The 22765-nt window shown below is 38.4% G+C and overlaps 1 protein-coding gene across 6 annotated transcripts in view; it reads right to left on the reverse strand.

Annotated features, from left to right (window-relative positions):
• NAV2 (neuron navigator 2) overlaps positions 1-22765 on the reverse strand; it is a 423664-nt gene that overhangs the window by 8121 nt on the left and 392778 nt on the right. For all 6 annotated transcript variants that reach the window (XM_074841830.1, XM_074841833.1, XM_074841829.1 and 3 more), the window contains 16 exons: positions 22589-22612; positions 22395-22469; positions 17830-17913; positions 16691-16802; positions 16080-16225; positions 13312-13484; positions 10398-10551; positions 9703-9862; positions 9115-9215; positions 7218-7313; positions 6896-7064; positions 4515-4750; positions 3114-3268; positions 2568-2639; positions 1899-2095; positions 1352-1470 (listed from right to left, as the gene is read on the reverse strand). In XM_074841830.1, coding sequence (XP_074697931.1) covers positions 1352-1470; positions 1899-2095; positions 2568-2639; positions 3114-3268; positions 4515-4750; positions 6896-7064; positions 7218-7313; positions 9115-9215; positions 9703-9862; positions 10398-10551; positions 13312-13484; positions 16080-16225; positions 16691-16802; positions 17830-17913; positions 22395-22469; positions 22589-22612 — 2073 coding nt within the window. The remainder of the gene's footprint in view (positions 1-1351; positions 1471-1898; positions 2096-2567; positions 2640-3113; positions 3269-4514; positions 4751-6895; positions 7065-7217; positions 7314-9114; positions 9216-9702; positions 9863-10397; positions 10552-13311; positions 13485-16079; positions 16226-16690; positions 16803-17829; positions 17914-22394; positions 22470-22588; positions 22613-22765) is intronic.

The raw sequence follows: 22765 nt of genomic DNA on the forward strand, positions 1-22765 counted from the left end.
GTATTGTAGCTTCCTCTTGAATAAACTGAATAGTTTGAGCTGGTCACCTCTCTCATTGAATAATTCTTCCTGTTATCTTAATGATACCTACTGCTCTCTTCTGAACCCTCTCCACATTTTTATGTTTCTAGTGAGCCTTTTTATATATGGAAGTACTACCCTCTTCCTACCTTTATCAGATGTAATTATAGCTAATGCCCTCAAAATGGCATTTGTCCTCTTACCAAAACACAAGCTTCAATGCATTGCCATAATTTCCTATTCTCCATCTACCTTTATCCCATTTTTAATATTTTTTAATTTCACTGTGATCCACCTTTTTATTTCTGTATGTGTGATCTCATGTTTAGCTCTATGGAAAAGAAGTGACTTGAAAATGAGCCATCTGCTAACAGATGCTGCAGTGAGAAAGCTTCATGTTCCCATCTGTCCTGGCTCTTCATATTACCAAAATACAGGGAGCTTTCTCACAGAAAAAGCTTTATCAAAAATAATTACTTTCATGTATGCAATGCCCAGGATTTACTGATATTTGAATATGCTATGTCCAAAACTGTCTTTTAAATTATGTTTTGCCATGCTTATTCTGTGAACAGAGGACCGAAGAATAAAAAAAAGTCATTTTTTCCACAGATGCAGGGCAAGTTAATAGCAATCCTCTGTTGAACCCAACTCCTGATTCCAACAAGCTTTATAGTCATACAGATGCTAAGAATTGTGTGGCAATGCTTAGAACTATCCAAACTGCTAAAGTATGAATCAGTTACTAAGTACAGGCAATCAATAATGATTGCACTATGGCCTCTGAAAGAATTATGAAGGAATATACTGAAATATTAATTCTGTAGACTGAGAAGTAATCAAAATGTCACCGATACTGATCCTGTCACTCATTAACACATTTCTCTCCATACACAGCTTTGTTCCTCCTCTGTTGAAAGATTTGATTTACAAAGGAAAATCCTGCATAACTACATTAATGACCACAAATATGTTCTTCAGATGCACAGTACAATTTCAAAGTGTGCTTCTGGAACAGATTATTGACAGATATTTGGGTGTCTAACTCCCACCCCCCTGAAAACGTCAGTAGTTTGGCATCTAAACACTTGTCAAAAAATCTCATCTGGACTTCTAGTGCTGCCACTCCGTATTTCAAAATCATTTGAAGAGAATAATTCTGCCTGAAATTAATGACAATTTAGGTTACATTTTCACAAACATGCAGGTATTCAGTATGCAAAGTTTTATCTACAGAAAATGTTGCCATGATTCAGTTTTGTCCGATGCTGTATGGCCTTCTGAATAGATACCATTCAAGATCTATGATTTTTCACTTTTGCCTGCTCACCTGTAGCCCTTCTCTAACTGCCTCCAGAAGATATGGGATGATGGAGTAGTTCCACAAGTCAGTAAACCAAACTCTAGAACCATCGACATCTATGGGACAGGAGAGGAAAAGCCGTGGACCTGGAAAAGGAAATTCAACTATTACACTCAAACCACGATCATGATATGCCTCAAAATAGGATCAAAATAAATTCCACTTCTCTGGAGCATGAAGCCAACAATGAGAGAACATAAGTGGCTATCTGGTGAACTGCTGTTCCTGAGAGCTCAAAAAATCCTCTGAATCAACTTGAAAAGCTACAGCCTTCAAGGTGAAAACAATTAACTACATTTCGTAACACAGTTTATATCCAGGACTTAGAAAGAAGTCCTTTTCTCTTAGAATTGTTTAGAAACTTCTTGTACAGCTTGTACATCTAAAAGTAGGGTTTTAATGAAACCTTTTCAAAGTGATACAGCACAAGGAAATGTACAAGGATGGACCCGATCTACAAGGAAATAAAACGCATACATTGACATATGCCTGAGCATATGGGCAGAGCACTTACCAATAGTAACGTCAGAGGAGCTGTGAGCCTCCAAGAATTTGTTCAGATGTTGCCAGACCTTGGGAATCCAATCAATAATTTTAACCAGCTCTGCATTTCTCATCCTGCCACTGATCTCTGTTTCAATTAGCTTTCTTCTCAAGAAACGGCCAAGAAAGCCTTTGACCGGCTCAGTGTGGTTAGCACATAGCACCCATCTATGGCAGAACAGCAGAAATGTCCATTATTTCTCTTCCATGCTACTGAACATACCTATTCTGGGCTAAATTTCTTTTATTATTTCTAGATTGTTGTCATGATCAAAATGGATTATCCCAGTCACATATGTTTCTTAGAAGAAGTTATTTTTTTATTTCATTAGATGAAACAATTTGTATTATGCATTGTTTCAGCTTATTTCTCATTCAGTGTCTTCTTTGCCTATTATTTTATTTAAAATTTGTTAGAGGATCAAATATCTTAACAATCCTCTGAAAAGTTTTATGAACCGTAGTTATTTTAATAACAGCATCATAACAAAGTCACGCGTGTTAGGGCAGCAACTAGTAGCGAATGGTATTTCTCTCTTAGTTTGCTATTTCAGCCAATAAGAACATTTTTAGATGACTCAGTAGCCATTACTCCTTTGCCAGTCCACAAACATAAATAAGAAACATGAATAAACAGTACCTGAAATTGTGGTGAAGTTGAAGATTAGGTGTTGAGGAGGTGGCTTGGTTCATTGTGCCAATAATATATGGACTATTTAAAAAAAAAAAAAAAATCAAGCAAATCATACTTGTAAATTTTGAAAACCTAAGATCTCAACATTAAAAAAGGTTATTCAAACCTCTTTTGTCAAAGAATTTTTGTAATTACTTATAACCAAATTCTCTACTGAGAATCAGACTTCTGAGAACATTAAATTCGAAACCAAACCAGAAATCTCAAAGCAGGAACATTCACTAAAAATAGGGTTGTAGTATTGGAGATCTACTGCATGAAGTGAATGCAAATTACCCCAACCCTCTACTACTTTTTTATTACTGACTTCAGAGGAATTGATCATTTTATGAAAAAAAAAAGACCTCGTGTTGTCCATAATATGGACTGTCTGGCCATCTCAGTCCACTTTACCAAATTAATCTAGAGCTTGGTTTTGCGATCACATTTTGCAACAGCAGTGCAAAAGACTGCAGTATTGAAATCTGGAATGTTCTGATATTATTTCTTTACCATTTGTGGTACTTGCAGTTTAGAAGTCCATTAAAGATCTCTCCTAGGGAGCTAACATGATGCAAATTATCCAAAATGATTACGAGAGGCATATCCACAGCATTATTTTCACTGTTACACTGGTCTGCAAGGTTGGACAGGTATTGGCGGAGTTCCTGCAAAGCACGTATAAAGAAAAGAAAAAAAAAAATTAAAAAGGTAAATAAGAGTTTTCATCATATTCCTTGAAAACCCAGTTAAAATAAATAAGGTACTGGGGCTTTGTCATGAAATCTAAAGCAAAAGAGCCTGGCACCTTATAAATGCACACATTTTCCATGAGAAAACAGAATAATATGGGTTTCGTTCTCTTTTGTAGGTTATGCTGAAGATTCAAAGACTGTATCAGAAATCCTGTGAGAGATAAGGGCCTAAAGGCAGGTAAGATGTTCTTGTTTGGTTTGTGTTTTTGCATTCATGCTGTCCTAATCTGACACTGAAGAGGTCTGAAATGTATTCTTCTTTCTTTTCACCAACTTGTTCAACTCTCCATACACCAAACCAAATTTGCATCCCAGCTAGGTTTGTTCTATCTTCTTGAAACTGTGTGTCTATTGAAATACAGCTGATAAAGTTAATCTGGAACAAAGCATCCCTTGGCAGAGGCCAAATTCAGATGCCTTCAATAATGCTGTGAAATAAGGATGAGCTTGCGGGGCTGCTGCCAGGTGACTGGGTGTAGCTGAAATGCTCTCAGCAGCTTTAAAGCATTTATTCAATAGCATGTCTCAAATTATACCAGTGGCCTACAACCACAATTTCAAACATCCCTTTCCTCCAGAGGAAAATGTGCCTAAGGCCATCAAATATACAGCTGTTTGGGTTTTTTTTTTTCCTTTAATCTAGACATTCATTGGAGGTATATTCAGCACAACCAGCAGCACATAAAAAAGCAGAGACATGTCTTACGGGTGCAGGAATGTGTCTGGACAACAGTCCCTCCAAACCCAGCATATGCAGATTACAACTGCTGATACTTGCAGCTGCAGAAACTTTTGACAGCCCAGAGATGCATTTGAGCCTTTTTGGAAAAACGCCCACATGCAATAGGGATTGCTTGGGTTGCTGGGAATTTTATGCAGGTGTTTAACTTCCTGAGCAATTCTCAGGCTCCTAACCACTTGAAAATCATGGTACCTTTAGGTGTTTGAATATACACCTGGCAGCCTGCTGTTTCAGGCCCACAAACAGGTGAATCTGCAGTTCTGAAAACCTTAAATATTATTCCCTTCAAGATTAACATAATGCTTTAAAAAGAAAAAGAAGTTTAAAATCAGCTTTTCATGGATTAACAAAGGAAGAGTCTCTCATTTTTGATATACAGTAGCATTAGTTGTGCAAGGATGATTTCTGTTTCCTCACCTTACTGGATTTATGGTCCACATTGAAGGTTGCGATAATGCCATCAGCCAACTCCCTGCCTTCTCTAAGGACCATATACTCAGACAGACGGTTTGCTAGATATGTTTTACCAGTGCCACTGGGGCCAGATAAGATAATCCGTCTATGTTCCATCAGGAGAGAGACGTAACGCTGCAGTATAGGCTTTGGGATCAGTGATTCAAACACCAGACCGTCCAAACTGTTCTCGCAGATACCTGCAACAGGAAAGGATTCCTCATTTAGAGGGATTCCCAATTTTTATCCAAATTACCTGCATTTTTAAAAGGTTTGTTTTTCACTAAGTAGTTGTAATGCTGCAAAGCAATCCTGTTAGTGGAGTCTGAACAAATCAAGATTAGTTGAAATGACTAGATAGTCAAACCGGAGAACCAAATAATGTGGTTTTGTGAACGTACCTGGGCCCAGTAACAGTAGGAGAAAACCCCAAAATAACACATAGAATCAGCAGATTTAGATCCAACCTGACCAAGTGGTTTCTCACTTCAGAGATAAATCCCTTCCTTAACCCTGGCATCCCTCGTGGTCGAGAGCAGCACATATAAAACATAAAACAAGTGCAGAAGTGACCTGTGGGCTTAGCCTGGATTCTTCTCTTCAGCTCTCCCAGTTTTCAAAGTACTCAGCTGCACCCTAACAGTGTCTAAGGCCCTATGAAAGCTGCCATACTAAATGATTCCAGGCCACATTTTTCACACACAAACCATCCATTTTTCAGTATTTCACCATGTATGGTACGCGTTCATCCAGAATGTACCTGTTTACTTTTGAATCTCTAGACAAAAAGCCCAGCTATCATCAACTCCCCCTACTTTCCCAAATGCTTGTAATTAAACTCCTTCTCTGTATGCTGATAGTTATCTCTTCCAACAAAAAACTCCTACTGATAAGCATTTACGCAATGTCAGCAGTCACTTTAGGCAGAATTGGCTCAGAGAAAATACACAGTGCTTCAAAATAAACAGCAGAAAGGGAAGTTGGCAGATCACACACAGAAACGTTTGCACCTCAGTGGTTACTTGGAATATTAAATATTTATATAGGCAGCTTTTTATCTCAAAGGTATATGTAAGTGATTTTCCATAAATTGATTAAATACACTTCTGTTTTTATTGAAAACTGTTATCATATATGAACCTTCAAAGTACAAGTCAAGCCAATGCAAGTTAAATTTAAAATCAGATTGCAGCTTTACAGATATGGCTAGACCTTAAGCAGTATTTCAAATAGGATTTACTATTGGACAATGTATTCTAAGTAAGCAGAATACCCTGGGTTCACATCGAGCCTCAGGAAATTGAGATATTTCATAGCTTATTTTGTCTTCCTGCCTGCTGATTTGCTACCCAAGGTAATTGATTTTTTTTACTCCAGTATCTATAAATCAAACTACTTTCAGTCAAATGCCACAGCCAAACTCTGAAGCTGAGCTGCAGAGTGTTTGGCAATGCTCTCAAATACTCTACTGCTCTGTGCAGATCTGTGCTCGAGACTTCACTGCTGTGATGTTGAGCAAGCTGATGTACTTTCAAAATGCAGTGCTTGAGGGTTTTTCCTTCAAACTGAGTTTCAAAGTATAGTTTTACATGTAACAATGATTCCTTGAGAAACCAAATGGGCTTATATGAGAAATATAAGCATTAATTTCTTATCAGTATGATATAATGAAACTGATGAGAATTTTGAAAACAGTACATTTTGAAAAAATCCAGAGTTTAAGGTGTTTGTGAATTCTGGGATCCCTCCTTACTGGCGCCTAAGGAGGGACTCTTCAGGGACATAAATCAAGCAAGTGAAATCAGTAATTTTTTTACTCTGCATGAAGGAAATAACACATATAGCTGTTACAAAGAGGTGATGAAATTCTGAGGCTTTATTCATTTGGCCAGGTTGGATGGGACTTTGAGCAACATGTTGTACTGGAAGGTGTCCCTGCCCATGGCAGGGGGGTTAGAACTAGGTGATCTTTAAGGTGTCTTCCAACCAAAACTATTCTATGAGTCTACAATTTGCAACGTACTGTGCTGCTCAAACAACTCCACTACGTCCCTTGTGGTGTGAAGTCTTCTCCAGAACAACTCCAGGCATCAGTTCAAGATATGTAGAGATTGTGTGTAATTATTCCTACTGTTACAGGTTGAAAATTTGCTGAATGTATAGACTTAGCATACTCTAAGTGCTGTCTTTATCAAATAAAAATAGAAGGACCAGTAAACAAAAGGCAGGCACAGGGAAAAAGAAACAGAATAAAAAGTTTCTACTCCTCTGAGTTTCTTGACATAGCAGGCTTTGATAAAACTGTAATTAGTGAGAACTACAACAGACAGGTCAAGCATAATTACCTTTGATAGTAACTGAAATAGTGTTGTTTTCTCCAACTAGATAGCCACAAGGCAACAGCTCGGGTGTCTCAGCACTATTAGTACGTTTGATTTCTCCAATGCTGTAGCCCAGAACACTGTCTGAATTCAGTCCCAGCTGGCTCACGGGATCCACGTGAATGATATACTCCTAGAGTGAAAAAGGGACACGAAAAGTTAGGCAGCACTGAAATCTCCGTGACTTTGTTCTGTGCTATATAATAGTAATAATCACACCAAGTTGCTTGGTACCATCAAAATCTAATAGGAGAATTCAAGCACACAGCAAATTGTACTCACTAACCTTAAACAACCGTCTTACAACTCCATCCAGCACATCCCACTTGGTCTTGCCACTGACTCCGATGCAGCCTATGAGGAAGGTGCGAGGCCTCGAATCCTAAATGAATAGAAATGTGAATTTAAGTTAATAAATAAATCCTAACTGCATTAGATAAGTCTGTCTAATATAATTAACATGCTTTTAATATAATTAACATGCTTTTCCCCCCTTTTTTTTTAAGTTATGGTGCATCTTTACCACTCTGTATGATGAATTCTGAACGCTATATGAAATCATTGTTTTCTACTCAACATCTTCTACAGTGTTGGAGTCACAAATCTAAAGGATACTTAAGTGGTACTGAAGATATTTATTAAACAATCCACGAACAATTCAAAAACCTCCGAAACGATTACAGCTTAGCAAAAACACAGAAAGACTCAGGGAAATTACAGGCAGAAAAATTCAATTCATATTTATTTCTCCATGACTTAACAATCAAATATGTTGCATTTGCAAGGTTTATTCTATTTACTTCTAGAAATGCTGCCATGGACATAGAAATCTAAAAATATATATATCAATTATACATGGTTATATGCATAAGTAGTTATATACAGAATTTTAAAAATATATGTATTTATGTATATATAAATATATATATGTATATATAACACTTCTGTGTTATGTTTAGTATATCACAGCATTTTAGTGGATAATTGTTTCCAATTTCTAAGGCAGATTAAAAAAACAGAACACACCTCATCTTTCTTTTCTTCTATAGCTGCGCTCACTGTGAAACATTCACTGAAGAATAACTAATTTCTATCATAAGACTTCAAGTTCAACTAAAACACAGGAAGTCATTTCCACGTGGTAACTTTACTGACTGTGAGCACAGTGGAGTCCAACAGAATTAGCAATATAGCTTTACTGGTAATTTGTTTATCCAGGGCTGTAATTATTGATGCAAAATAGGTACTTCATGGAAAGATCTGCCAAGTCAATTTTATTTCTGATTATTCACATTTTTGTCCCCTCCCTTTACAAAAGACATCAAATTATTTCTTAAATACACTTTTACAGGTACTCAAAATGTGAGATAGCAAGGTCAGTGCTTGGTAAAGATTGTGTAGTACATTCATGCATGCGTTACACACATGAAGTGGGCTGCAATTTTACAATATCTGAAATGCATTTGGGTATTTAGGATTCTTTCAATTACTTGCAAATGGAGAACATCTGAAAGATGTCATTCAAAATGGGATACCTGTATCAGAAAGGACAACTTGAACTAGAACAATAAGGTATAGATCTCCCAGTTCGGATCCATTAAGCTCTTCCACAATATTGATGCATTTCGGTGCACCTTCTATTGACACATAGGATCACTGTCATTATTAGTTAAAATTTTATTTAACAGAAAGGCCCAAGAGCTTTGTGCAGCATTTAAGATACCAGTCTTAAACAGATGCTATCCCAAGGTACAGATTAGTCTGCTAACCTCCTTGATGCCGATGGAACGGCCTGGTTTTCAGAGATACTACTGAAAGGCTTAAATTGTAATATTATTGCCTACACCGCTGACACACGGTCTAGTCTAGCTAACCTGTGCTACTGACACTGTTCATGGCCAGTGCTGATGGCACCAACAAGAAACTGCAAAATAAAAAGCTACTGCAGGTGAGTCCACGAGACAACTTGAACTGGCGGTGTTGGCTTTCAGCAGTTCCAAGGAAGTGGGAGGGAGCCGAGTGCCTTGTCTATCACTAGTGATACACCAGTGAACTATTTTGCTGAGAAAATTTTAAAAAGTTTTTTGCAAATAATAAGCACCTCCAAAACAAATTGGATTTGAATTCCTGGGCACATTCCAAAGTCACTTATATTCCAGAGCTGAGGACAAAGCACAACTCACCTCCTTCCATTTCATTTCATCCTGAAAGTTGACAACTATTTTGACATGCCTGCCTCCTTCTTTCCGGGCAGAGCCATCTCCAGTGTCATCTAACAGCATGTCTGTGAACAGAAAACATCAACAGCTTCACAGCTGTCTCTTAATAACAATGAAGACCATTCACCAACATGTTTATTGTAGTCAAACACAACACATCTGGGCTTCACATGCCCCGAGGTAAAACACAGGAACCAGGTTTACTGACTTCCCTACCAAACATCAGTATCGCTCTTAAAAAGTGAAGGTCATTGAAAATTATTAGTCAGTTACTCTGTATTTTCCTTCCTACAATATATCCCCTGGCAAACGTAGACCATTAAATGGCTTTAAACATGACTCTTTGCAGCTGAGGTCATAATTGGACAACTCTGATCTAGGGCGTAGCAGGCCTATGACGACATTTTAAAAGAAGGCTTTGTGCCAGCTCCTGACATATTTCCACACCTCAACTGTTAATAATTTTCATGCTTTCATTTTTCCATGGCTAACCAAACCAAATCTTCCAAATGCAGGATAAAACCTGCCCACCGCCTTTCTCATTAAACTCACCGAGACTGGTTGACTCCGTGAGGTTCAAACTGTGTTGAGAGAGACCCACTGAATGTCTTGGAGAGGATGAAATGGAAACCTGAGACTGAGCCCTGCTACAGCTGCCGTGGTTTTCAGATTTCAGCCGATCATTTTCTGCTTTTAATTTTTCAATCTCACTCTTGAAAAGACAAGTCAGGAGTTAGAAGGCACAGTGAAAACACACATAAAAGACAGCAACATAAGTAACTTGGGAATAAATAGTAGTTTAGCAGAAATGCCATTTTCATAATATTTTAATTTATTTTAATAAATTAATTATTTTAATTATTACAATATCCCTTCCATGAAACTTTTCAAAGTATCCTAGAAAACATAAACATGTGTGAATCTACTAAATACTGAAATGGAGCTACATTAAGGCAGAGAGCATGGGAACATTTTAAGAGGTTGCTGACAGTCAACAAAATGATCTCCACATGGGTTTTTAGGGTTGAAACAGTTACAGCTGCAGAGCTGAGGGCAGCAGAACTCATGCGTTCAAGCTGACCTTTAATGAAGGTACAAGGTTTAACAATGGCACAAAACTAAACACAACTTTAGTGAGCATTCAAACACTTCAGACTTACCTTCTTTCAGATCTTCACTGTGTGGCAGGTTGGCCAAGCATTAACACATCAACATAGACTGCAATATTTGGGGTGGTTATTTCTTACCTGCATTCTGTTCATCGCCTCCCGAAGCTGGTCAAGCTGATGAGCAGAGCTAAGGGCTTCTAGCCGAATATCAGTCAACTTCATCTCCTTGTCTCTCAGCTCATTTCGTAACTGCATGACCGTTTCAGCTTCGCTGTCAGTGCATTCAGAAATACTGGAGGAGATTGAAAAACAAGACATTGAACAAGACCATTTGTTACTTCTCAGATGTTGCTTCTCCAGCATTTATGAATAAAGGAGGAATAAACCCCCTTTTTATTCTGCGGGAAGCAGGGAACAGTGTTGGCTTATTGGATTAGTGATACCATAAATCAGATATTAAATAGGTCATGGAAACATAAAAGAGACTAGTGAAATAAATATGTCTGAGGGTTATTTTTCTTTGATCAGCATGTGAAACAGAATTCTGGAAATCACCTACTATTGGATAGTCTTCATTTTTTTCATGGTAGTTGCCATAAAGGAAAATTTCTAAAGCCAAAATCTAAATAAATTAAGGGGGTGCAGGCAGTAACAGCAGTTGGTTGGAGATTGATGAGTTTACAGACAGATTTAAAGCTCACCAGGTGTGCACAGCTGGGTTTCCCTGAACTGTTCTGGAGGGCTTTGGAACTCTACACCTATTCAAGTGTGATAAATTCCTACTCACTTTAAAGCACTCATGCTTAAAAAATTTTTGGTGGCGTTTTCCTTCACTCCTCCCACAAAAAAAAGATTCTGGGTGAGTAACATTTCAGCACTTTCATAAGTGTATCTATATAAAGATCAACTACACAGCTGCATGCTTTGAGGGAAGTTTCATATAAAATGCCTCTTCCTAAATCAGGTTAATGAGAGATGTTTTCCCCACCAAAAAGCCAATAAGCCAAAACACACAAGTTTTACTTGTGCTCTAGCCTTCCTGCAGTTTGCATATTTACTCTCTTCTCATGTTTAGCCTTTTGGCTTTCATGTCACGATGAGACGCATGCACATAGCATTTTGAATGATGATAGATGGGATCATCATTTGACAGTTTTCAGGCCTTAGATTTCTAAAGCACAATTTGCTGTAGTCACCAGAAACTCACTGAGTGAGGCTCAAGAGACTGGAGAAGCTTTTAAAAAAAAAATCATGAGGGATTATCTTCTGCTACTAACATTTCATCGCTATTATATGGCTGGAAACTATTGCTATTGTTTTCACTTCTTCATGTGAAAACAGGTGATGGGCAAAACTTCAAGTTTGGGTATTCACTCAAATGCATTTGATCTGAAATCAGGCTGGAAACTTTGCATGACATCTACAAGGTCGTAAGGCTGTCAGGTAATTATATGTTTCACAATACTGCCTCTTACAACCTTCTGTATTTATTTATCTCACTCAAGCGACGAAGCTACTGACAGAATTAACATAAAATTTGTTTTATAGTTTTCCAAGCACGTTCTAAAACGTGAGTTTAGACACAAGCAGTGTGGTAAGGCAATTATTTAACTTTATTTTACAGGTGGTCAAAATGAAGCCTCGCGATTGCCTGTGACTTTCCCACAAACATAAAATAAGTTAGGCCGCAGAGCAGAAGTCCTGACTTTGAAGTCTACATCTCATTCTCATACAAACACAAGCAGAAGGGTACGGTTTGGTCACATAGATAAGCTTGTACAATAGCTTGCTGCTACGCAAAGGAGCACATTTGTTTCTCACTCCTCTTCCCCAGCCTGCTGCTCCTGGCTGTGCTGCTGTTATGCCCCCATGCTTATGCCAGCTCTGGCACTCAGCCGAGTCTGACCAGACCCCTGAGCTGAGCCAACCCAGCAACCTGGGCAAAAAATAACTGTTCACATGTCCGTCAAATTATTTTTCACATAATTTAGCATGTTGCATCAGCTCAGAGGAGTTGTCTGAGAAGTAGCAGAGCCAGTGCAAGTGAAGGAGCAGGCACAGGCAGCTGGGGAGGTACAAAAGGAAAAAGGAGAGGATCATCTCCATTCATCAGGCACAAGCTGTTAGATGAGTTCAGCTGTATCACTAAACCATGCTGTTTGATTTCCAGTAAATCCTTACCTTTATCTGAATTTGTCAACTTAATTGGGAACTCATCATGGCAGATTAGTGCAATATGTACTGTCTTAGCCAACAGAGAAAACAAAATCCCAGACTTGGCCTGGCTTGTTTCATTAACAGCAAGAGATCCAATTAATTCTGCACTCCAAGGTCACCCGGGTTATAAATACTCTTCATACTCAATATGTTCTGCTGAGAGAGCACCCCAATGAAATATTAAATTATACTACAGTAACAATGCAATGATTTTTGCCTTCCTGGACACTGATGCAAAGGCACTGGGTTGGGAATCAGTTTACATATTTTTAATTCTCTGAATATATAAATTCTGCTTTTCTGTCTTCTGCCTGGAATCTCCCTTGACTACAGAACATTCAAAATAGGCAGTAGTTGAAAGTGTGATCTTTGCTCATTCTTTTGCCAATATGACAGGGTTAAGGATTTTACCCAAAACATTCAATGCAAAACACAGCCCTCGTCTGGGAGATAAGGTAAGTGATGCTTGGGAGAAGGACTGAGCAGTGGCAACAGACCAGCCCTGATCTACAGGATAATCCTGTCTGGCCCACTGTGTCTTCTGCTGTGGCCTCATGGCTAACAGTTGGGTGGGTCTGGCAGTGCATGTAGCTGAACAGCCGTTGGACTCCTGTAGCGCTCATACAGATGTGCAGATGCTCAGACAGAGAAACCAAAGGGCGCAGGACAGTGTAGGGTACTCTGCTTGTTTCTGTAAAGTGGCCTAGAGATGTCCTGTAAAGCTAGCATGGAAAACACTGGATCTTTCCAAAGCACGATATTTCTCCTCTCCTCTACCAAGGCAGCAAGATGCCTCCCATTCTATTTTCTATTTAAAAATTATAAAACCACTCACAGAGAATTGGAATGGGAAGCTCTCAGCAATGGTGTTGAAACAGTGGAGTTATGGTGTGGTAGTTTTGGCGAAGAAGGTAACGAAGAATCAGTCATCTCCTCAATATCTGAATGAGAAGATGCTGACTTGGGAGATTTCTTTTTACCAAAAGCTTGCTTGAAGGAGCTGCGTAACTGAAAAAACAAGACCACAACAGTAGGCACATCATTAAGGATGAAACCAGGCAAAAAAAGCCATAGAGTAAAAACTCTAACATGCAAATACTCCAAATGATACAGCCATACTCACATATATTTTAATATAGGTAAAAAAAGAATCAAAAAGCTTTTTTTTCCTTAACTATTTTATGAGATTAATAAGGTCAATAGGACTGGATATGAATGCTTCCTATTTTTAAGATAACTATTTTACAGCAAACTCTGTTCAGTGGAACAAGCTTTACAGCGATGTTGTAACAACTTGCAGCTATAATGTAACGTGGCTCAGACAAGGTTAAGGATGCTGAAATGGTTAGTGATGTAAATGGATGAGTTAGCTTTGTATCTCATAGTTTAAAGTAGGTCTTCCTTACCTCATTGACCTGCCGGAAGAAGCGCAAGCAAAAGGAAGCAGGGGAAGGAAAAAAGACATGTTTTAACAGATAAAGCCAGTGATAAGGAAAGCTTTGGATTTCTAAGATAAACATGACCAATAATCAACAAAGACCAACAGTTACTTTAAAACTGGAACCCTCTATTTTCCAAAACCAGGTGTTTCAGACAACATACAGTCATTTTTGCATTACTTGAGGGAGACACCAGACCCAGATCTCTTAACCATTTAAATTATATTTTCTCCTTGGCTCAGACAGAATGTTTTGGCTAACAGCCAAGTTAATGCTGTGTTTTTCGTCACTGGAACAAGTATTTCACCAGGTGAAAAGACTGAATCTTCTCTACCTATCTGCAACTAAAATAACCTTTTTAAAGTGACTGTCACTTTCACAACAACGAAAAGAATGAATATTCATGTGATTAAATTGATTACCCCAAAGTTACAGTTCAACAGTTAGTGTTCAAGAAGCGTTTGGACAATGTTTAACTTTAAGGTTGCCCTGTGTGGAGTCAGGGCTTGGACTTGATGATCCTCATGGGTCCCTTCTAACCCAGGATACTCTACGAGCAGTGTTTAATGCTATTGCAAATTACCTGTTGCAAACAGGCTGGCTTAATATGAGCTGAAAGTTATTCTTAAACTAGACAAAGACTCCTATGGCGATGTTGAAATGTTGAAAATCTGGTGTTTCAGCCCTGAATGGACAGCTGTGTTGTTTTCTATATATAGCAAAAAAATCTTGGTCGAGAACTTCCTCAGTATTTGTGGAATAAACAATGCGTAAATCAGACTCAACAATATATTTTTCTCAGTAAATGACTGATTTAATTTCCAATCTTCATTTTACGGCAATGATGTATTTTTAATAACAAGATAAAAATACTGTCCTGCTTCTTCTACTTCATGAAAACTTTACTTATTTCTCTTTATAATAAGATGTTTCCTTAACCTTCTTTAAAAATAGTCGTCTGACAAGGAGGATGTGTAGGCTGATGTAGGATATCTACTAGGTTACAATAACAAAGAATAGAAGCTGAAGTAAAAATTTTAAGTGCTTATCTTAACTAAGGCTTAATGATTACAAAAGGTTTATGTCACAAATTAAGAGTCACTGGCAATTTAAAAGTTACAGCAATTTACTCTGTCTATAACTAATGTATAACGTAGCACAAGAAGGATTTGGAGATGACACTGTTTCAATTCAACCCATTATTTAAGGGGCAGAGTGAAAGGAGCAGGCAAGATATCAATATTAAACCACTGGGGTAAGAGAAATAAAACCAAGAACCTGCTCAGGAAGCTGTTTCTTACAGTTCAGGAGTTTTATAAACATTTCTGAGGGGATATTGTGCAAATACAAAACAACCTTTTACCACCTCAAACCACATTTTGTTAACTATACAGATTTATCTGTACACCCCAAAGATCCAGGGAGATTTAAATTCAGTGGGAAGGAAGCGGTGGATTGCTTTACTGGCTACAACAAAGGATCTAGGGACTGTAGTCCAAACTACAATCAGACTAGGTCACTAAAGCAGTTATGGTCTAACTCAAAATGGAGTTTAATATAATGTACCTTTCCTCCCGTACAGAGTACCTTCTACACAGTACACGATAACTAAATAAGGCAAAATGGGAAATGAAAGGTAAGTATTGCAAAATCTTGCAAAAGAAATGACCAGCACCATAAACTTTTAAAGACTGGTATTTTTTTGTTGTAGAACTCCACAGTAATGTTCAAAACACAGTTCTTGAAGTGTTTAACATGTTTACTTAAAAGAAAGCCCTACGAGCCAAAAAGAAAAAAAAAGTAAGAACGATCTCTCATTGTGGATTTGTTTTACTTTAATAACAGACGTCAAGTTTTCCCTAAGGGGTTGGACACCGTATTACTTTTAGCCAGAATTGATCTTTGACAGCTATTTCTAATTTAATACTGGCCTTTTGGCTATTAAGCTAAAATTCAATCCTAGGCAGAGTCAACACAAGCATATACATCACTTACGACTCAATTAAGCCTTCAAAAGAGAGTTTACACAGGATTTAAAGAGTGCATAGTCCTTGTGCTGACCTGTTGCATGAGGGGAGGAAGGAGGAGCTGAGAGGCTAGATTTCACCGTGCATGTTCCGACAATTTTATATAAACCTCAAGCGATCTGTTAAAATACACTCACCCAGTTCTTTCTCTTCTTTTTCTTTGAATCACTCTCAATGTTGCTTCCCACACTGGAGTGACTGGTAGCACTGTTAATACTGGAGACACTATCTGAAGAGTGCTGCCTTCGGATCCGCAGGTCTGTGGCTTGAGCAGCTCCAGGTCCTGAATGTGAATAGAGGTGGTGTCAAAATTATGTAGGAAACTTGATAGAAGTGTAAATTACTGGGATAAGTAAGAGAAGTGAGTTAAGACAGGACTGCATTCAGACTTTACATTGGAAATTACTGAAAACACCACAGAAAATAAAGCCAAGTGCTTGACAGCTCTGAAATGGGGATCTCTTCTCCTTGCTGCTTCACATTAGGGTCTATGTGGGTGAATTACTACATGCTATAGTAAATTCAGCGAGCTCACACTGAAGGTGGAGAAGCTTTGTTAAAATGCCTTCCTGTGTGTCTAACATATCCATTTACCTTTGTAGAATCGACCGTGCTATTTACACAAATACCCATTTCAAATCCCCACATCCAAAACAAGTAAATCTCGGATGGTTACATCAGCTATTACCAAGAGGTCTGAAGTCCCATGAGCACCGCACAGTTGCTAAATGTAGTGCTTGTTTCTCACCTTTGCAGTTGAGCTCAGGTGTGTTGATGACTCCATTGATGGCAGCCTGGGCAGCAGCATTTTGCTTCTTCAGTAGTTCAATAGTCTTCCTTAACTCGTTCAGTTCTGAGTCCTTGAATAAGAAAAAAAAAAAACGGTGATACATGTCTTATGAGGAGCGGCTGAGGGAACTGGGGTTGTTTAGTCTGGAGAAGAGGAGGCTGAGGGGAGACCTCATCGCCCTCTACAACTCCCTGAAAAGAGGGTGCAGAGAGGGGGGATGAGTCTCTTTAACCAAGTAACAAGTGACAGGACAACAGGTAATGGCCTCAAGCTGCGCCAGGGCAGGGTTAGACTCGCTCTTAGGAAGTATTTCTTTGCAGAAGGGGTTGTTGGGCGTTGGAATGGGCTGCCCAGGGCAGGGGTGGAGTCCCCATCCCTGGAGGGGTTGAAGAGACGGGTTGACCCAGCGCTGAGGGATCTGGTGGAGTTGAGAATGGTCAGTGTGAGGTTAATGGTTGGACTGGATGATCTTCAAGGTCTTTTCTAACCTTGATGATTTGGTGATTCTGTGATTGTAAAATGCAGATAGTATCTAACTGTTCCAAAGAAGCCACATTTCAATCTGAGCATTGGCGGTTGATAGACAATTTATGAAATATATATATGTACAATGAGATGACAATGAGGTTTGGTATACCTGGGGAAGCAGAACCTCAACAGGCTGCAAAATAGCTTTGTTATTACAACACACAAAAAAAGTACATGCTTTGTAATACAGAAATAATGTATAGTCAAGCACACTGTCCAAAAATCCAATATTGCCTGTCTTGCAATGATTTTTCTTGGTGTTTCTCTTGAACATGCACACGTATGGATGCACTGAGAAGAAATCTGTTACAAAAATATGCAATACTGAAGATTACTTGTGTCCAAAGCAACAATTTGTAGGAATACCCTGATCAGTTGCCACAACATGCCAGTGCAGAAGAGTATTTTATACAAAATTTTTACTACATTTTACTCTAGTCATCACAATTGAGGAAACTAAGGTGGAACAGTGTATGCGATTTTTTTTTCCCCCCCCAACTACAAAAGGAGCATGAGCAACAATGCTAGAAGCAGAAGTTAAGACTTCCCAAAAAACTTTTCAAGCTTGCCTTTTGTTCTGCGGTCATTGTCAGGCTCTGCAGTCTGATCGTCATGTTCCCCAGGCTCTGCTCAAATGCTGCCACCAGGTGAGCCTGAAAGTTAAACCATACAGAAGTAGTTTGTTCTCTCCCCCCAAACCAAGAATATTTCTGCAGGTATTTAAACAGACCACCTACTGCATTGCGTTGTTTGTTGTGTAAACGATACAAAGAAAATAAGTGATTAGAAAAGGCCAAAGGAGCAGGGCATATATGGTGAAAATGTTTGCAAATGAATTAACAGGAACAATTTAATTGTGGAAAATTAGAAATGCCAAAGGTAACAGACCAATTTCAAAATTTTAGAAAATGACAGCCCTTTCATGTACAACTGCTACTAGCAGCACACTACGAAATGATGCAGTTTTAGGCTATAAACCATGCTCGGCAGCTGCTGCTACACAATGCTTTAGGAAACACAGATGTAGGAGTAACACTGTGACCTGGCACATCGGTAGGAGATTTCCTGGAGATGGCTCCTCAGTCAGCTGCTACATCCATTTCTTTGATACTATTATTTCAACAGCCAGGACAGTTATCTCAGACATAATCCAACAGAGCAGCAAAGTGGGATTTTTTCCTAGTTTGGAATTCTCGTTATTGGGTAAAATGTGCAACTCGACATCCAGGATAGATCAAGAACAAAAACACCTCCTGGGTCCCGAGGAGTAAAGGCCCTTTGAAGAGTCACATCTCAAAACTAATCCAGTTCATGTTCTTTTCTCAGTTGTTTAAAGCTGCTTGGATTTTGTGATAAATGGAAAATACATTTTGCAATTTGTTGAAATAGATTCAACTTATTTTTTGGAAAACATCTCACAGATTAAGTAACTGAGGTTTTCAAGGGACACTTTAGAGAATACATGTTGTCACCTGAAAGTATTCCTGATACCAAAAAGGCACGGAAGGATGTCCTTGGTTATCTAGCCATGTCCCCAGGCTATTGCAAGCAATGACATAAAAAGACCTCCTATCACAAAATGTAGAGAGGAAAAAGAGACAAATCCACCCATATTTCTAAACATCTCCTGCTGTTCCATTTTTGAACTCAGACTTGAACTTTGACTTTTTATGTGGGCCATTATTAGCATGTATAAGGTTACTTAGTGATAGTTTTCAGGTATCCTCACACAGTTAAGGTAAGTCTTGCCACAAAGCTTTTTGCAAAAAGTTTGGATCTAAAAAAACCCCAAAACGTCACTCGTAAGTTTTAGGATACCCTAAAAAAGTAAAATAAAATAGAAAACAGTAAATAAAATATAAAGCAAGTTTTTAAATAGAGGAAAGCCAGGCAGAAATTTCCCTTCAACTAGACCACTTATTTTGCTGGTGGATATTTAAAGCAAAAAGATGCTGGAAGACATACATAGAGGTGGAGATCCTCACTATGCTACCCCAACAGAAGAACTCTGACAGCAAGGTCAGTCAGTTCAGTCAAGGTGCCTCCTCTGCAGAGAGGGACAAGGATGGAGGCAGAACTGCTGCGGCATTGCAGCCAGTCTGCCAGATGCTTTATCAGCTGATACACCTGCACATAACTCAAAGACCTGTCCAATATTTGAATGCACCTTGCTTGAAACTGAGATCTATGTGGTAAATATCATCCAAAACCTCCTGGTGCTTGGCCAATTACCCACCCTTCTTTTCCCAAGAAGCACTGAGAACCCCATGTTGATTATATTAAGGACATCAGCTAGGAATTGAAAATGACTGAGAGGTAAAAGGAAGGAAAAGTAGATTGAGAAGATGGAAAGGAACTTGATAAAAAGGAACTCTGTTTCTGGTGCGATGACATGGGTCTGTTTTATAGATATACATGTATATCTATATGCATGTGCACAAATAACTGAACACAGGCATAGTTCAATACCTATTTCTCATTAGCCATGACAATCTATACTAACCATATAAAATATTTTATTTCTCTATTAAAAATAATTCTACACGCACAACGACAAGTAAAATTGTGTGAAATCTTTCCAAGCGGAAAAGAACATTCTCTCACCTAAATATATACAGAACAGCAAAACCTTTCACAGAGCTATTCCAGACTTATTCATCAGCAGCACACAGCTGACTTGTCCTAAATAACTGTTCTCACATTCACAATGAAAACAAACATGAGCAGTACAATAACACAGGGATGTGCATCTCTCATTCCCATCAGCCTCTATGAAAATAAGCAGAGCAGAGACTGTGAGAAAATAGCAAAAAGTAATTTAAACCCTCACCCTACACATGTATGAAAACCTAAATATTTATTTTAAAACCAGAGATTGCAAAGCTTCTGTTGGGGAGGATGGACAGGGAACAACAAAACTGATATTCAGGAATCCTCAGCAATACTTTGCAAAAGCTAAAAATAAATGGGCAAGTGGGACCACACGGATTAATAATGGGATCTAAACCCTTAATGTTGTGACCTGAACCTTAAGAAAAAGTTTCTCTTTGAAAATTGGACTGGGCATCCTGTCTGGAAATTGTTCAGTGAGCTATGGAAAAGAGTTATCTTCACTTCCTAGTTGGAGCAAAACCTTTTCAAATTCTTGCCCCTGATGGCCTGAGAAGCATCAAAAGCTGCAATGCCTATATAGGAAAATTGAGGGAAAAGTTCATAAATTACATAAAGAGATGAATTCAAATTGCCTAGAGTTAGAAGCATTTTATTAAAAAAAATCTGTGTAAAGAAAATGTCCATAAAGCAGTGTCTTAACAAACAGCATTTACTAGTCTTAACTTTTTTGGGAACAGACCTGGCCTTTTAGACAGGAAAAGAGGATGTTCTCTGAAAAGAGATGGCCAGAGACTGAAATATATTACTAGGACAGTTATAGCAACATCTCTGCAGCAGACTGTTGCTGATTTAAGGACAAATAAGGGGCAGGTCCAAGTCTAAGAAGTTTAAATAGCATGAATAAAAAACTTCAAAGTTTCAGTGAAGTGAATGAAGCAAAAAAGGAAAATTATCAAAACAATAAATGATGCTAACTTTTTGGGGTGAACACTCTCTCTCCCCAAAACCCCAAAACCCAAATGACTCCGAAACAAAAATGTACAGCAGCAGCATATGTTAAAAACTATTCTCTGCAAAGATAGTGGTAGTGACCACACACAAATTCTTGGGCAAATTATGGCAGCTGGGGCAGGAACAGAGTAGCCTGTGCTACTCACTGCTCTTGGAGACAAGCTACTAACTCCTGTGTTGAGTAACACCCTACTGAATCTGAACGCTGCATGAAGAGAAACACAGCAAAACTAAGGCAGAGCTAGATGAGGCACAGCGGACAAGTTCTGTGTTTGGAGGACACAATCTGAGTTATTTAACAACATGATAAAACACTGTATGCAAGAGAGTCTGGTCCTGCTTTCTCACATGTAAAAGAAACTTCTGGATTAAAACCAACTCATGTATCCAGTCCCCTTTGTATTTGAAAGGCAAACATCAGATCTGATTTTTGGGGAGATTTTTAACATTTTTTCTTTTCCTTTTGGGACAGTGACTGAGTGGTTACATGCAGTCAAAGCCTTTTTATTTGACTTCCCTATTAACCGAGTTCTTGGTTTTCCCTTTCCATTTCGCAAGCTGGATGAAGCACTGTGATGCCTGCAGTGAACACCACAATAGATTTTCCCTTGAATCCTCCTTGTGATAGGTGTTACTGCTCAGATGAAAGCTGTCCTTCACTGTGCCAAGTTTCATATCCCACCTATTCAGAGAGCTCATGGACAGCAGCGTCCTCTTCAGTACCATGTGTTCTGATATTTATTCATTCCCACAAACTAGGATGTCGGTATGATCTGATTTGATGAGTATTCATCTGTAGCTTATTTACTCTAGAACTGCTTATTTTTCTAGCAAGCTTCTGTTTTGCAGATTTCTGCTATCTGTGACTACAGCACAGAACACATAAATAAACTTGCTCAGGGTCATACATACTGTTGTCTCAACACCTCCTGGCTCCCAAATCTTTTTTTTACAAGTGTCTTACATTACTTATTCATCAAATTCCTCAGAGGAAACAAGCAGAATTATTGTCTACACTGGTTAAAAATCAAGTATGTCCACTCTTTAGGCATAACTTTAAATTAGTTCTCAGAGCCTCTTATGCCACTATCACCTATCATGCCATCAGCCCACACCTTCATGCAACAGCAAAATACAATGCATTTCAACCCACATTTCTACCAGTTCTTATTCCTATCAATTATAACATCTGTATCTCACCCCACCCAAATGTCAACGCAAGTCACTATTTATAAGAAAAGACCCTGTTTCTCAAGATGGTTTACATATACATAAAGCCAAATGAGTATTATAATTCAGTATGTAAAGAAAAGCGTAACACAATTCAGTAGGACAGAGGATGTTATATTTGGAAAGGTCCCACATACAGGCAGTCATTTTTTTAAACGCATCGGTAATATGAACAGAACCTTATACACATGAAATCTTTTTGTCACTTAGAAAAACTGGGGTAGTAATTGGTGCATTAAAGGCATTCCCTGTTAGTGTTTGTTCTCAGAGTTGTACTCACATTGGCAGTCAACTGAGTTGTCAGAGCTGACACTTTTTCTTGGGATGCATCCAACTCTCTTCGCAGCTTGCGAATCTATATATTTTAAGAGAGCACTTTATTGCATCATAATATGGAGAAATAAGATAGCAAGACAAGAAATGCAGAGTGTCTTGACAGAACAATTACGCCTGTCAAACACGGTGTGCTCTTACCTCTGACTGGCACTTCTCTTCAGGCTATAAAATAAAAACAGAGGAAAACACATGAGGATATTACAACACAACCAGCCTGACAAATTTATAACTTTTTTTTTTTTTTAAATTTCAAAAACTCTAATGTGAATTTCTTATTTTGGAATCCCACTTCCATATTCAATCTAAAATAATCTC

The sequence above is a fragment of the Strix aluco genome, chromosome 16, assembly GCF_031877795.1.
Source record: "Strix aluco isolate bStrAlu1 chromosome 16, bStrAlu1.hap1, whole genome shotgun sequence".
In the NCBI taxonomy this organism is placed as follows: domain Eukaryota; kingdom Metazoa; phylum Chordata; class Aves; order Strigiformes; family Strigidae; genus Strix; species Strix aluco.